Here is a 17,186-nt window from a genome sequence, read left to right as displayed (position 1 = left end):
AAGAAAGTTACAAAATGGGAAAATCAATAGTTGTTTAGACACAGTTGAAAAGGAAAAGGGTTATCTTGATCACACACCTTTAGCTTTTCCTTCTGTGTAGGTTTATCCTGCATAAATGTTATTACAGAGCATTGCCCTGTGGCCTTGTCCTCTGACCATTTTTAATTCATGCAAAGTGAAGTATCTTTCATATAACTAAAACAGCTAACATTTGAGATGACTGCACTGGTAACTAGTAGTTAATAAATGCTCAGTGAATGGCAGCAGCCACTACTCTTACTAGTACAAATTAATATGTGGCAAATTCCTTTTGAGCAACTAAAAATGGAATTTCCTGGGAAATTCGAGGGTGAAAAAGCTCATATTTAAAGAGATGTTCAATGAAGTTTCAAAGTGGGAGGAGCCTTGAGTTTGATCTTCAAGAAGATGAGGACATGCATTTCATGCAAAGGGAGCAACAGCCAAAGCAGAGATGTAGAAAATCCAAGGAGGTCTTCAGGACAAGCTAAACAGGGCAGTCTGTCTACCTGTCAACTGCTGGTAAATGTGATGATGGGAGGTGAGGCTGAAAAGATCAGGGCTAGATAGGAAGGGCTTGAAGTGCCAGGCTGAGGTGTCTGGGCTTCCTTCCTTAGACAGTGTGCAACCTTGAAGCCTTGAGGCTTTTAAACCAGAGACTGTAAAGGACTGAGGGGGTAAAAAGTTATGTTTTGTCTAAATATCAGATGTCACATCTCCTGATCTTACCTTTTCTTTGTCCTTTCTCTTTTGGTAAATAGTTATTTCATGGAAACTACATTTACTCTATCTAGTCTTGCCAATGCTTTTTAAATGATTAAATTAGAAAAATTTCTGAGCATTATACAACTTCCATTATTTCTTAACAAATTGCCGTTTTTGAAAAGTTAACCAGAATAGGAGATGGTTCATTCATCACAGTCAGGAGACCTGGGCTCTGGCTTCAGGTTTGCCAATAGCTCCACAGCCTTAAAATACACTTCCCTCTAATGGGCCTACGTTGACGTTAGAGTCTAATTTCCCTAAAAGGCCAGACACTGTAGCAGTCCGTCTGTCAGCAACATCGCATCACCTACAATGTGCCACATGCTGTGTGGGATACTATTAGACATTTCTCAGGAGAACATTGTTAGCAGAAACCAAATCCAGCTTTCTTTGAAGACAGTGTCTGTAACTGACTACACGTAATCTCTGGCGTGTGAAGAAAACTAAAAAGGATAAAAGCTCCCTCAAAAGGGAAAAGAGGTCAGACAACCTCCCCAGGGCAGGCTGAGCTATTTGCCCTTGGCGAAAGCACCGCTCTTCCATCATCACTTCTAAAATCATGAAAGTGAGAAAGTTACTCCTCACGGCTTTGGGTAGATGGCCAACATCTCTCTGAAGTACTCTAATGAGACATTTGCTTGTAAAATTCCAAGCATCTCTCCTTTACTTCTTGTAATCTGAGTGCCCCAGTTTACTTAGGTGTAGCAAATTAGCTATAAACTGGTTCCCTCAGCGGTGATGGTCAAAGGACAAGCCATTTAATGTAAGCCTCTGCCTTTCAGGAACACCCTGCTCTCTGATTGGGTCATATATCATTCTTGCAAAAGGCTGGGGAAATATTCTGGCAATGTGCTATCCCTTCAAATTTAGGGAATGCTTATGATAGTCTGCCATCACTGAAACCTTGCTGATGCAAACTGTTTTCAAGGCTGTTGCAACTCCATGAGGGTTGCCAAGCAACCTGCTATGGTAGCTGCCAGCTCCAAATTCAGCTGATTGGGTGTCCTTAGATAGAGTGGGGTTAGAACCAGAGCTTCCTGATTTGATCATCATTACAATGGCTGATAGAAAGAGGAAAGGAGAGAGCCTGTGCTAAATGGCAGGCTCTGTGCAAGATATTTTGTAATGCACTGATATCCTTTTCAATCCTCACAGTAATTCAATAAGGTTAGAAGTAATGTCTCAATTTTAGAGATGAGAAATCAATGCCAAAATGAATTAATTGCTGAAGGCTACCCAGAAAATAAAACATGGATCCAGCTTTCTAGTCCAGAATCAAGTGACTATTCTTTTATCACCCAGGAAAAAAAAAAAAACAACAAAAAACAGAATAGATGGATAAAATTATAATCAAGACCAAAAGGGGGTAATAGAGAAAAGGGAGTAGTGGCAAGAAGTAACTGTCATTTTTAAAAACAGAGGCAAAAGGTGCCTGGAAGATGATCAGTTTTAAAATGGAAATCAGTAAATATGGTGGGTTTGCTGTATTTATTTAAAAACATAAAACTTAATAAGAGGGGGTTAGGAAATAAATTGAGGACATGCCCAATTGTCTGAGGCTGCTAAAATCTCTCTCTACTCCTCATCCTAGGTCAGCTTATATTGATATAATAACTTTAATCTAGATAACATTTTGTGAGTATTTACAATGTTCTAAGCACCATTCCAGGCTCTTCATTTATATTAACTCACTGAATCCTTTACCCTGTGAGATATATACTGTTATCACAGCTGTTATGTAGATGAGGAAACTGAAACGCAAAGGGGTGAAGTTCTTGTCCGAAGTTCTGCAGCTAGGAAATCTGAGTTGATTGACCCCTGCAGTCTGGTGCTGTAGCTGGTGCTCTCCACCACCATGCTTACTACCACCCTACTGGGAAGAACCAGCCTCATTTCCATCAATGGATAAGGCAAAGGATTCAAATAGACATCAACACTGCTATCTACGATTACATTTATTCTGATGAAAAGGTTTGAAATGCCGTCCCTATGGCGGTAATACTCATGAAACCAAGTAGCCTCCCATTTAAGATCCCCTTGCATCTATCACCTACCCCTAAAGACCGCACCACGAGGATGAGTGCCTCTGGATCTGTCCTGTGCAAAAGTTAGCAAAAATCTCCTCTCTCCTGATCCCTTAGCAGAGGCTGAAATCCTAGTAAGAAATATTTGTTTGTTTTTCAGTATATAAATCTGATAAGGAAAATTGGCTTTGATGAGTGTGAGTTGGTACTTTTCTCTGTGCTGCCACCTGGGTTTATTGTGGTCATAATAACCCACTGGATTTACTTGCTTGTCTCAAAAAGCATGTCTTCTTCATCATTTTATCTCCTGAGTTTAGTCTAGTGCCTGGCCCATTATAAGTCCCTCAATATTTGTTCAATGAATTATATATAATTCTTCCTATCCTTCTTTCTTAGATGAAATTTTTTTGAACCAACTGTTAGTAATTCTCATAGCCAGCAAATGTCCAAACACCCTCAGGCTTCTGTCAACTCCCATGGTCTTTCAAAATCAGGGTCCTCTCTACTTCTAGCCCCTGTATCACTGATTCATGCTTGCATCCACGTGGAAATGATTATGAAAAATGATACACTCCCATCAAATAATTTGTAATCCAAGTAGAATGTTCTGCTAATTTTGAAGGGGGTGTTGGCAGGGAAAGGAATCAAACCTTGGAGCTAAGAAGATGTCCCAGTAAATAAAGAATATTTCACTTGGTCCCACCTCCTAACCACTCCTGGTGGCTCTGCTGGTAAAGAATCTACCTGCAATATGGGAGACATGGGTTCGATCCCTCGGTTGGGAAGATCCCCTGGAGAAGGGAGCAACTACCCACTCCAGTATTCTGGCCTGGAGAATTCCATGAACTGTACAGTTCATGGGGTCGCAAAGAGTTGGACATGACTAAGGGACTTTCACTTTCATTTTCACTCCACCCAAGCACTTACTAAGGTTTCCTTCCAAACAGTGCAGGTCCTCACCTGAGCATAATTATGGTCTCCATGTTAATGTAATAATATTTTTCTATCTCATAATATTAATATTAGAATTAATATTAATTAAAATATTAATATTAGAATTAATATAAGAGGTTATAAAGTTACAATGACTACCCTTTTATTTTTCCCTTTGTTCTGTTCCTCCAGTTCAATTTTCCAGAGTAACAGTAATACCCTTCCTCTATTGCTATAAAGCCTAACGTGTCTGCAAGTGGGCAGTTTTGTGTTTGTTCCTAGGGTAGAGCCATCAAGGAAGAGGAAAAAAACCTTTAACAAACATTTTTGAAGACTTAGTATGTGTTGGAAATCATTATAGGTTCTTTATATACTTTTCATGCTTAAACTGACTTAGAGAGGTTAAGTAATTTGTCCAAGATTAGAGAATTAGTAAATAATGGAGTTGGAACACCTAGATTCATCCTTCTCTAAAGACCTTATTTTTAAACACTGTAGCCTAGCATCACTGTGGATTAAATACCCTGGACTTTAGTCATCAAAGTGAACCATTTAGTAAAATTGCCCTTCATTTCCTGCTCTCATGTAATCAAAGGAGCAGTAAATATAGAAAGATGGAGGAAAATACAGATTCTCAAAGTGACTTGAAAAATACCATAGAAGTTCCTTCTTATATGGGGAAATTCAAGACCACTTATGGGGAGAAGATGAGAGAACAAATCGATTGGCATTCCTGGTGGCAGTTTTAAATGGAAGCTGATTAAATGGGACAGCTCTTACTGAATTCTCCTCTCAAAAGTGGGCAAGACACTGCACCAACAACTTGTGCCTTTTGGATTTCAATTTTTAATGAATCTCTCCCTCCCACATACAGGTACACACACCCCACACTGAAATATCATTCAACCAATTTGTTTTGATTAGCTTACATTAGCCAGGTTTACTGGGGTGGGAACTGGCGAGAGATGGTTAATGACTCTTATTGTTGTACTTGAGTCTGTGTAGCAAGAATGATTCATTTTCCTAATAGCTACTAATTTCTTTTTGTTACAGAGGTTCACCAGATAGAGATGGAATTGTAAGTATTTAAATGACCATTTTTAGTAGGTTTGCATTTCAACCTATGCTAGTTTAAATTTCTTAAAGCCCCATTTCATTTTTTTTTCCTGCAGGGGGAAAAAATGAGCTTAAATGACTTTTCAGACCTCTTACTGTTGTAATTTTTTGTAGTAATTGCACGGGACATAAATACAGTCTTCGTCAAGTTAAACTTGTTTATTGCATTCACCTAAAACCTTGCTCCAGAGCAGGCAAGGCAACCAGTCATCAATATGATGGGTCAAAAGTCAGACAGTTCCTGCAGGGGCTGCTACCATCAACTGTTATTTCATTTCCAATTTAATGATATAAGAGCTCATTATATGAGAATGCTTTTCTCCAACAGAGGCCACAAAGTCATAATGGAGCTGAGATCCAATAAAATTGAAAGAAGCCTTTCCCTTTTTGCAGTTGAGCTGCAGATACATTTTCTGTATTAAATTCATAAGTAGGGAATGGTCTTGAAACCACTTATGCCTGAATTTATAGCCTGGAGGAGGAAAATATGTTCACTGGTTCAAGAGTTAACAGGAACTCTGGTTCCTTGCTGGTCACCAGATTTCTTGCTTTTTTAGAGAAGTCGGTGGTGCATGAGCTTGGATTTATCCAAGTTGTCCTGATGACAGGCTGCACCAACTTCTAAAATGTCTTCCTTCAAAGCTGAATCAGATGCCTATTCAGAAGGTTCAAAAGAACAGCTGTTACTGAAGGAGGGAAAAAAGGGACTCACATTAGGCTCATTGGGCTGGAGTGGGAACTAAAATAAACCTGATAGATAATTTTTTTTTGAAAAGTCACCCTTTATAATATTAGACCTAAATTGGGGTGTTAACTGCAGCTATGGTAGGAGTTTTTCTCCCAAATTTAACTCAAGGTTCTTAGCTTTGGGGTGCCTTTTGCATTCATGTAGTTCTCTCCATGAAATGTTAAAGAAGTAGACTGAAATTTATCAGACATTGGGTAACACTATAATCAAGGCTCTATTCAGCAGGGGAAAAAAAAGACCCAGAAGACTCAGCTTCTCCTCACCTCTTGCTTCTGGCTCAGAGCCCTCTCGTTAACTCTGTCTCAGGTACTCTGCTTCTGTGTCTTCTCTTTGCTTCTGTCTTAGTCCCCTCCCTGAGTTCTCTTGTCCCTTTCATCCTCACCCCTGCAAGACTCTGTTAGCTAGTCTCTGCTTTCCCTCCCTGCTGCTCCCAGGCTGGTTTGCTGTCTCTTGCTTCTCTCCCTCTGGCACCGTCAGTCCTGTCCTTTTATTTCTTTCTCTAAAGCTCCTCCCAACCCTCCGGTCATCGTCTCTGAAGCCCCACTGCTGTCTCAGTTCTCTGCTCTTCTAGGGCCCCCCTGTTTACATCCTGAGTCGAACATGCACCTGGTACCTGGCACAGTACTGGTGTGCAACAGGTGACTCTGCGTATGTGCTGTGTCCATAAGCCCAGCTGTGATTCTGCAGATGCACCCAACTAAGACAGGGCTTCATCCCTGAGTTCCCCGAGCCCTCCGTCATTGCCGCCATGCCCAGTCACGTCAAGTTATTTACCAGCAGATGCGCCCTCTTTGTTCCTTAATTGGAAATGCCACGAATGTATCACTGGTCATGATATTAGAAAAGAGGAGTTATTTAATTTTGATTTCTCAGGAAATAATGCACACCTGTTTGGAAAATAGGCTGCATTCAAAATAAATTCATGTTCTCAGAAACAGGGTGTACAGCTTCCTAGGTAATTGGACATTGTTAGCCAGCTGCTTATTTTACCACTTGGAAATGTGCTTCTAGTCTTCTCTACGTACTATGGGCACCAAATTTTGAGAACGCCTTCTCAGACTAGTTGCTATAGAAGTCCAACATTTCTATTTGCATTCAGTCCCTGGAAATCTCAACCTGATTTCCCTTCAGACTCAGACTGATTTCTTTAAGACCTTATGTCAGTGGAGCCAGTCCACTTTTACATGGCTGAGTAAGCTTTAAAGTGATTTCTTTTTGAATATCTGAAGTTGAAATTTATGGTTTCACTAATGTGGTTCTACAAACTACAGGTGGTGTACCCACTTCATGCTTATATATGACTTTGTCAACACAGGAGTTACGCAACAGGTTTAACTGTTTAAATTCAGTTTCTGCAAATCCAGTGAAGCCCATCTTTGGTGACAAGGCTTTTGAGGTTTTGTCTGCAGAGGCTCTGTAGCTGGGCTGCATGTAGCAAGATGGGCTTGCCTTGTCCTCCACTGGTCAAATATGCCCACTCCTGGCCAAGCTGTCTGTCTCGAAGTTTGAGGCTTTAGGCATCTGTGTGGCAACGCGGTCTAACCCAGAGACAAACTCTGCCTTGTGCAGGACACACTCTGAGTTTTTCCTAAGCAGTTCAGGTTTCCATCCACACCTAGACTGGGGGACTGGATGTCACAGTCGTTGCTCCGAGGAGATCTCAGCTCATCCTGAACACATGTGCAGGAAAGGGTCCAGGTTTGGAGCTGGCAGCTGTGTCTCTGGGTCTTGCTATCTCCCCATAAGGCTATGATCCAGGGAAATACACAGTGCAGCTAGCCTTTTCAGACTGCCGTTAGAAACACAACTATTTTTATTCAGTCTCTGGTGTGTCCCAGTGTTTGTCTCTACCTGTAAATTAAGTGCTGGCTGAATGAGGACTGGATTCACATCAGCCCTGGTGCCTGGGACACCTCTTTCCCCTTCTCCCTTCTTCTCCTGGCCTAGCCACACTGGCCTGCTGAATAGAGCCTCATTATGGGCCCCAAAGTCCACTCTTTGCTCCGAGAACCCTGCCAAGATTGGTAGGCCCTCCAATTTGGCCTAGATGTTGTTTCCTCTATGGTATGTTTGCTGACTCCATGTGATTCTTTATATGTGTCTTGAAGAACAAACAGATCCTTTAACAACTTTTTTCTACATGAAAACAATCAATTCCAGCAGCCCAGCCCACATGAACCACCCTACAATAACAAAGCAGAGTGCGCGCGTGAAGGAGGAAAAAAAGTTTCGGTAAGGAAACAGATTTTAGTTTAAAATTTCCAAGGGGTTGTAGAAACAGTGAGTAAAATCCCAATTTGAAATTTGAAAACACCAAAGCATTTAAGACTCTTTCTTAGATAGTATTTCCCAATACTGGGGCCAATGTTTAAATCAACTATATAGATTGTATATGTTGATGTCTGAATACACTTTTAAAAAGTGATCAGGCATAAGAGACATGACTATGTCTTAGACGAAGGACAGCAATTCAGATTTTTTAAAAAATCTGCTATCTATAAGAAAACTTTAGCTATAATATAAACAGCATTATGCAAATTGAGTAGTCATTTGTTAGGGTAAGCACTATCTAAGTAACATCAGGAATTCGGCAGGACTTGGGCCTGAGGGACCTAAGGTACCTGCCAGTGGGCTTGGGGTGCTGATCCTGGTGGCCCAGACTGTACAACAATGGCAGCTGTGTTGTTCAAAATAGTGGCCACATGTGGCTATTTAAAGTTCAGTCCTCACTTAATGGCCATCAACAGATGAATGGATAAATATATAGTGCATATATGCAATGGAATATTAATCATAAAAAGTGATAAAATAGTGCCATTTGCATCAACATGGATAGATCTAGAGATGATCATACTGAGGGAAGTAAGGCAAAGATGAACATCATATTATATGATATCACTTATATGTGAGATCTAAAACAAAAAAAAATACAAATGAACCCATTTATAAAACAAAAATAGACTCACAGACATAGAAAACAAGCATGTTTATCAAGGAAAAAGTCAAGGGGAGAAGGTATAAATTAGGAATTTGAGATTAATAGATATACACTACTATATGTAAAGCGTCTGCCTGCAATGCAGGAGACCCGGGTTCAATCCCTGGGTCAGGAAGATCCCCTGGAGAAGGGAAATGGCAGTCCACTCCAGTATTCTTGCCTGGAAAATTCCATGGCCTGAGGAGCCTGGTGGGCTACAGTCCATGGGGTCGCAAAGAGTTGGACACGACTGAGCAACTTCACTATATGTAGAAGAAACAACAAGGACCTACTTTATAGCACAGGGAACTATATTCAATATCTTGTGATAACCTATAATGGGAAAGAATGTGTGTGTATATATATATATAATTGAATCACTTTGCTGTATACCTGAAACATTATAAAGCAACTATACTTCAGTTAAATAAATACCTATTTTTTTAATTTTTAAAAATAAAATAAAATTCAATTCTTCAGTGACATTCGCCACATTTTAAGCACTCCACAGCTACTTGTGGCTAGTTGCCACCATATCGGACAACACACATGCAGAACATTTACTTCTTCACAGATAGTTCTATTGGACAGTGCTATTCTATAGAGTTATTTACAAAGTGAGACAAGTCTATCTCAATGGCAAATAGATAATATTTAGGCAGCATTTCATATGTCTTTAATACTTCTCACCAAAGAGCACAATGTGGCCATGATCCTGGAAAAGAGGAGCATCCACAGTTAAAGTTAAGAACTTTGATGAATGTATAATTGAATGCAATTTTACTACACTTATTGATCTAACCAATCATATTATCTGAGAGGAGATAATAAGCTTGACCAAAGTAAAATACCTATTAAAACATGATCAATATTACTATCAGCCTTGATTATCTTTAAATAACAGTCATATATTCAAGTTTTGGAAGTGATTCATAAGAATTGTGGATTTTAGAAAATATAGAAAAGAATTTTAAAAATATATACCTTATACTCCAAGAGAAAAATCACTGTTTATATTGAATATGTTGGTGAATAGCCAACATTGCTCTAAATATTAAGTCTAATTTTTACATATTTCCCCACTTAAATTACATTCTTCCATGGTTTTACACAGTTTTCCAATTGAAAATCAATAGAGCCATTGCCTCCATATCACCACTATGAGCTGCTTAAATTGTTAAACTGGGAGAATTTCTTCCTTAGAGTTTTACCAGAAGAATTTCAACCAGGTTCTACATTAGCTCTAACTTGATAATTTCCACTTGCAAAGTCAAATATATTTGTAAGAATTCACTAGTGTGAATGATGCTAAATTGCTTAATTTCTCTAATAGAACTGTGTGTATATATGTGTGTATGTGTGTTTTTAATATCAACCCAAAAGAATGTACTATTATGATTTGTTGTTTGTGTTTAGTATTTATGTTTAAAGTGTTCTTATTTTAAAAGAAATTTCTTTTTATAGACTTTGCTTTCTCTTTATCACAGTCTTCCATTGGTTTCCATGGAAACTGAGAAACTCTCTCTCAGCCCAGATCTAGAAAATTCAAAAAACTGAGGAACTTTTGTATTTCTAATATTGCCATTAAGAAATACACGCACTCATTTTGTCTTTGTTTAGCTGAACCTATCAACTATCTTGATCTTGAAGGGCTTTGGTTACAGAGATGAGATTATCATGGAAGCAAACATCTGTAGAACTTCAAAAATTTTGAACTCAGTAATTTATCTAATCTCTTTGGTTTTTAGATAGCAATTCTTTGTAATAAAGAATTAAGGACTAAAAGATCTATTAATAGTACTATACTGATCACAGAATTCATAAGTTTAGTTTTTTGAGATCAGCTTAGTTCATTTGATTTCCCATTACTCTAAATTACATTTGTATTTTGAATTTTTTATATATGCTTTATAAGGCGGAGAAGGCAATGGCACCCCACTCCAGTACTCTTGCCTGGAAAATCCCATGGACGGAGGAGCCTGGTGGGCTGCAGTCCATGGGGTCGCTAAGAGTCAGACACGGCTGAGTGACTTCACTTTCATGCATTGGAGAAGGAAATGGCAACCCACTCCAGTGTTCTTGCCTGGGGAATCCCCGGGACGGGGGAGCCTGGTGGGCTGCTGTCTATGGGGTCGCAGAGTCGGACACAACTGAAGCGACTTTATAAGGAGGATTTGGAGAATTTTGCAAGGAAGACATATGCAAACATTGGTAAGGTAGAAATTTAAAAAAAAAACAAGTATGACAAAAAGGAAGAACCATGCCATTCACCACAAGAGAGATTTTTTATTATGAGATGGCATGTCCTCAAAAGTATCTTCATAGGTTATACAGGTGCAATGTTGATGTGGCAAGTTTTTAAAACAACCTTCGTTTAAATAGCAAAGAATATCATTGAAGCACTAATTCAATGAAGGCAATTCTGTGAGAAGCTTAAAATGATGTAGTCTGATTAAGCATATAATCTTTGTCAGGAGCAAGACAAAGAAGAGGGATATGGGGCATGGGCCCTTTGTCCCAGTGTGTTGGTTGGTGGAGGCAGGACAGAATTTGTGCATTTGTAAGTTCTAGAGCGGTGTTGGTATATGGGAAGAAACAGGAAAATAATGGACACATTATCTATTCCTTGCATACTATTTCCCCTCACTCAACCACTGCTAGTTCTTAGAGTGCCCAATCAACATGCAGTATCAATCAATGATGATGTTACTAGGTTACCTCCGGTTTGGATTTTTAGTGATCCTGCATGCATAGATGAAAAGGTTTCTTCTCCAACCTACTTGTCATATGGTGTCAGCTGTTAACATTGTAGCTCAACCAGCCTTCATTTGTGATTGCAAAATTAGGTGTCCTGTCCTCAAGCCTCATTCGTCAGCATCCGATGTGTGTTGTTGTGAGATCCATGAGTGCTCAGTGACATATCGTCGCTCTATGTGCTAACAATAGGAATGTTGTTGAATGGACTCTCCATTACCAACCTCATCTGTGTTTTTATCCTTTGCTCATGAGAAATAGAGAATCCTAGAAATTTCAGTTTGAATGATACACATCCTTGCTCAAGTTCTCATGGCCATACATGTCATGGCAGTACCAGGGCTGAAAATAGAACTTTAAGATAATTCAGAGAGAATAATGCTGATACCCAGTCCTCTCATAATGATGTGTGCTCATGGAGGCCTAGCATGCATGGATGATAGAAATCCACAATTAATCCTCAAATTGTGTTTTAGTAATTTCATAAGAAAAGTCACTTGAAAAGAACATCAACATTATTTTTTAATACTTAGAGGCTGAGTTAACTAATTTGAATCTGATTCCCTTTATATTTTATCAAGGGTGTTTAATAAAACTTGAGTCAGTGTTAGAAAAGCTGAAAGAAGATGAATTAATGACTTGGATGAATATTTTCTGGATATGTTGGAAACAACTGTGTATGAGAATAACGTGGGTCAAAATATTTCCATTTAAATACGTACATATTGAATACATCTGATTATATCCCCTGAGGTATAGAGGATTAAATAATACATAGGGGCTGCTGATTCTTTAGTAATTATATAACATTTGAGTAGCTAGTTGTTAATAATCCCTATGCGTATCCTACAGTCTTTTGTGAAGTAAGTGTGTAAATTCTTTATGCAGTGTCATGGCAACTCAATTTACCATTCACTTACACCAATGTGGTTGCTTAATAGGCTGCTCTAAAGTGTCTTTCCAGTGCTGGATTTTGATAGCTCTTGCTAAATGCAGATAAGACAAGTTTTCTTTTGTTTCTTTTATATTAATTCAAATGTTTCTTTTCTAAATGTATTTTCAAATTTATTACAGAAGAAAAGCAATGGAGCACCAAATGGATTTTATGCAGAAATTGATTGGGAAAGATATGTGAGTATCAGATTGTTTTTATAAATATGTCAGTGTGAAAAAGAGTCAAGGCATGCTTATATTTAAAATAGAGCATAGAAATAAGTGAAACATCTCATTAGGAAGTGCTGGCACAATTAGCCTGGTATAGAGGCTAAGAGCACTAGAGTCTGTTAGACCTGAGTTTGAGACCTGACCCCTCCATGGAACAGCTACGTGTGGCTTTGGTTATTTGCTGGCCACCATAAATGAAGTCAGTAGTTACTTTATAGCATTATTGAGAGGATTCAATGAGCTAACTATTTGCAGAATATTTCAGTAGCCTGCCTAGCCTGGCATGCATGTTCAAAAAACACTTTTTAAAATATTAACTCTTTCAGTCCTAATTATATTGATAAGCAGCTTTGAGTATTGAGTCAAGTCAGTTCATGTCTAGGCCTTGATTTTGCAATGTCCTAATCTGTTCAGGTGGCTATAACAAATTTGCCAAAAACTGAATGGCTTATAAACACAAACATTTATATCTAACAGTTTTGGAGCCTGGGAAGTCCAGGATCATGATACCAGCAGATTCGGTGTCTGATTGAGTGCCCACTTCCTGGTTCATAGAAGGCACCTTCTAACTGTAACCTCACTGAGGTCTCTTTTATAAGGGCATTAATCCCAATCATGCAGTCTCCTCCCTTGTGACCTAATCACCCCCAAAGGCCTCAATTCCTAATACCATTACCTTGGGGTTTGGATTTCAACATATAAATTTGGGAGCAATACAAATATTCCTACCACAGCATGTGAAAATTATTCTAGCCTCATAGTACAGATTTTTCCCAAGTCAAATGACAATCAGTTGTTTCTTCCCAAGGAGTAAGGGTGCATCCCAGTGGAGACCTAAACTCTCCTTGTAATTCCCCCAGTAGCCAGTTAACCTCATCACCACACACTTCACCAGCCACAACAGGATGGACAAAATTGCTCTTATATCATAGAAAACATATAGGCCATATTCACATCAAAAATCACTTTTATTGCATACCAAGTGCCTAAATTCATAATTCCTACAAAATGCCTTTGTACTTACAACTTAGGTGACTGTCTGACCCAACCTCCTCTTTCATAAAAATTAAACTTGATGTTAATGCATTTGCACATTTGTTAAGAATTTCACTTTTTTAAATACCAACATTCATATTATGATATGCTACTAAATTCTTACCACCTTTTTGTTGTTCAGTTGTTAAGTCATGTCCGTCTCTTTGTGACCTTGTGGACTGCAGCATGCCAGGTTTCCCTTTGCGTCACTATCTCCCGGAGCATGCTCAAACTCATGTCCATTGAGTCAGTGATACCATCAAACCATCTCATCCTCTGTCGACCCCTTCTCCTCCTGCCCTCAGTCTTTCCCAGCATCAGGGTCTTTTCCAGTGAGTCAGCTCTTCAAATCAGGTGGTCAAAGTATTGGAAGCTTCAACATTAGTCTTTCCAGTTCAGGGTTGATTTCCTTTAATATTGACTGGTTTGTTCTTGCTGTCCAAGGGACTCTCAAGAGTGTTCTCCAGCACCACAGTTTGAAAGAATCATTTCTTCGGTGCTCAGCTTTCTTTATGGTCTAACTCTCCCTTCCACACATGACTACTGGAAAAAACATAGCTTTGACTATACAGACCTTTGTCTGCAAAGTGATGTCTTTGCTTTTTAATACACTGTCTAGGTTTGTCATAGCTTTTCTTCCAAGGAGCGAGCATCTTTTAATTTCAAAGCTGCAGTAACCTTCTGCAGTGATTTTGGAGCCCAAGAAAATAAAATCTGCCACTGTGTTTTACCACCTTTGAAGGTGAATACTATATTACCTGCATTTTATAGAAAGAAAAACTGACTCTCAAGAAAATTCAATTATTCATGCCACCCGTACACTCCAGAACATGTCATTCTGTCAACCTCATTACCTGGTCATCCCTTATACCTGTTTCCCAGTGTTGAGATCTTTTTTATATTTTCTGCAGTTCAATTCCCTAGATCTGTGACAGCCCCTGTGTTGCCCCATGGGCTTCTCTGGTAGCTCAGCTGGTGAAGAATCCACCTGCAATGCAGGAGACCCCAGTTCAATTCCTGGGTTGAGAAGAACCCCTGGAAAAGGGATAGGCTACACACTCCAGTACTCTTGGGCTTTCCTGTTGGCTCAGATGGTAAAGAATCCACCTACAATTCGGGAAACTTGAGTTTGATCCCTGAGTTGGGAAGATCCCCTGGAGGGGGGCATGGCAAGCCACTCCAGTATTCTTGCCTGGAGACTCCCCATGGACAGAGAAGCCTGGTAGGCTATAGTCCATGGAGTTGCGAAGAGTCAGACATGACTGAGCGACTAAGCATAGCACAGCATTTTACCCCACATCCAAATTGTTCATAAATAATATTATAAGGGAAGTTACTAAATATATTAAGGACAGGTAATCTTTTTCTCAAAATTAGCACTTTTTCACCTAAAAATAATTTTGTTGTATTTTGTAGGATTTTGTAGAATTTTTGTTATAACAAAAATTTTGTTATATTTTATAGACATCTTTAATGCACAGGAATGGGATACTCTAAGCAAAAAAGAAGCATGATAATTAAAATACAAAATTATTATTGATGATTCATCAATATTTGATTATTGATGAATAATCAAGAAATAGTTGATTATTCATCAAGTATTTCTGATTCTCCATCCAACCCTAAACCTTAGTGCTATCCTTAACAACTTGTGAGTGTTTAAAGGAAGCAGAATTTCCCTCAAATTTGCTTGGTCCTAAAAGTTATTCAGGTCATAGGAATTATGGTTATAATTATATTAATACACTAGACTCCACTTTCTTTAAGTAATAAGAAAGATTTTATTCTAAAGAGACTGTATCATTGTGTTTTTGGCAGGGATGGATGTGGCCTTTAAGCAAAGCTCTAAAATTTAAGTAAGGTTTAACTGACTTCATATTTGAGGGAAGAGACTTTCAGGCAAAAAGGAGGACTTTTATGAGGATCCAGAAGTGGGAAGAAGCTTGCAGTGATCAAATCTCATATGTCAGCAGTGGGAAGAAGGCCCTGAGAGAATCAGGCAGGGCCTTGTGGGTTATTTAATGGTGCTAGGTTATTATTCTAAATGCAGTAAAAAGGCAGGGACAGGTTTTTAGCAGGAAAGTAACCTTAATACTCTTGCACTTAAAAAAAAAAACACAACTAACTTTGAGTACTGAAAGTACAAAAGGGAGATAATAAATGCTCAATAAATGGCAACTTTTCCATGGCACTCAGGCCCTCTTTTCTCTCTGTGGTCATGGCTTATATGTTGCTTCAGTGACTCCAAGATCTCTCCCTCCAGCTCTGTTCTCTTTCTTCCAGTCCTATAACCTCAACTTCAGGAGGCCACCTTTGAACTCTGCCCCCTCTTCCCCTCTCAAGCACCAAGTTTAGTCTCAAAACACCTGGGGTCAAGACCCAGGTCTGTCATTTGCTAGATGTATTTCCTAGAGAAATGGCATCTGATTTCTCTTAGTTTCCTCCCTGGTGGATGGGATGACTCTTTCCATGTACGATTGCTATGAGGCTTCCCCGGTGGCTCAGACGGTAAAGAATCCACCTACAGTGAAGGAGACCCAGGTTCGATCTCTGGGTCGGGAAGATCTCCTGGAGGAAGAAATGACTACTCACTCCAATATTCTTGCCTGGAGAATTCCATGGACAGAGGAACCTGGCGGGCTACAGCCCATGGAGTCACAAAGAGTCGGACATAACTGAACAACTAACACACACACACACACACACACGATTGCTATGAATAGTCAGTGAAACAAAACGTAGGTCATGGTACTGACCATATAACAGGAACTAAGATATGACAACACTAATCCCAATCATGCAGACTTTTATCTTTCTTATCTTTTTCCTAAAAATCTTAGTTGCCTCCTGTTAGAATGAGTTCAGCCAGGAGTACTCCCAGGATGTGATGGAAGAAATCTTGGAATCTTCTTGGACATTTCCTCTCCTTTTTCTCCTATGACCAATCTGTGACTGAGAACTCACAATCTGTCCTTCCAAATGTCCTCAATTCATCCCTTCCCAAAACTAACAACTTGGTCCTCCTTAGCACATCTCACCTGAATTGTTGCAAGTATCATGAGTTAGTTTTCCTTTCTCCAGTGTCTTCTGTCCCCAGTCTATCCTCAGCATATTTTCAACACCTCATGATTCTGCTTTCAGCAAGTGCTGTGCTTAGTCACTCGGTCGTGTCCGACTCTGCAACCCCATGGACTGTAGCCTGCCAGACTCCTTGTCCATGGGGATTCTCCAGGCAAGAATACTGAAGTGGGTTGCCATGCCCTCCTCCAGGGGATCTTCTAATCCCGGGAATCAAACCCAGGTCTCCCACACTGCCAACAGATTCTTTACCATCTGAGCCACCAGGGAAGCTTTCAGCATGTCCCACCCTAATTGAGAAGCTACAGTAGCCATGTCAAGTCCAGACTTTTCCCCTAGAATGTTGCCCGCCCCCGCCCGTCTTCTTTTCCACGGTCTTCCCTCCCCATACAGCTTCCTCTCCAGTCCTGTCATCTTCATCTCCCTCTCCCTTTCACCGTGAGAATCATACTGTCCAATCCTACCTTGGTGTCTTGGTACAATCTCTTCCTCACCACGGACTCGCCTCTCCTCTCCGTCTGACCCAAAAGGCACACAGAGACTCCCTGATTCTTCCAGATCTCACAAATTTCCT

The 17,186-nt window shown here is 39.6% G+C and overlaps 1 protein-coding gene across 10 annotated transcripts in view; it reads left to right on the top strand.

Moving 5' to 3' along the window:
• SGIP1 (SH3GL interacting endocytic adaptor 1) overlaps positions 1 to 17,186 on the top strand; it is a 229,555-nt gene that overhangs the window by 93,489 nt on the left and 118,880 nt on the right. For 4 of the 10 annotated variants that reach the window (XM_061121671.1, XM_061121670.1, XM_061121672.1 and 1 more), the window contains exons 3-5: positions 4,794 to 4,818; positions 7,765 to 7,836; positions 12,410 to 12,466. In XM_061121671.1, coding sequence (XP_060977654.1) covers positions 4,794 to 4,818; positions 7,765 to 7,836; positions 12,410 to 12,466 — 154 coding nt within the window. Of the gene's footprint in view, positions 1 to 4,793; positions 4,819 to 5,826; positions 5,911 to 7,764; positions 7,837 to 12,409; positions 12,467 to 17,186 lie in introns of all 10 variants that reach the window. The other 6 variants (XM_061121677.1, XM_061121674.1, XM_061121675.1 and 3 more) reach the window with 3 other exon arrangements.

This window comes from Dama dama, chromosome 20, assembly GCF_033118175.1.
Source record: "Dama dama isolate Ldn47 chromosome 20, ASM3311817v1, whole genome shotgun sequence".
Classification (NCBI taxonomy): Eukaryota; Metazoa; Chordata; class Mammalia; order Artiodactyla; family Cervidae; genus Dama; species Dama dama.
The sequence above is the reverse complement of the archived record's forward strand: the minus strand, read 5'-3'. Positions and strand labels throughout refer to the sequence as shown.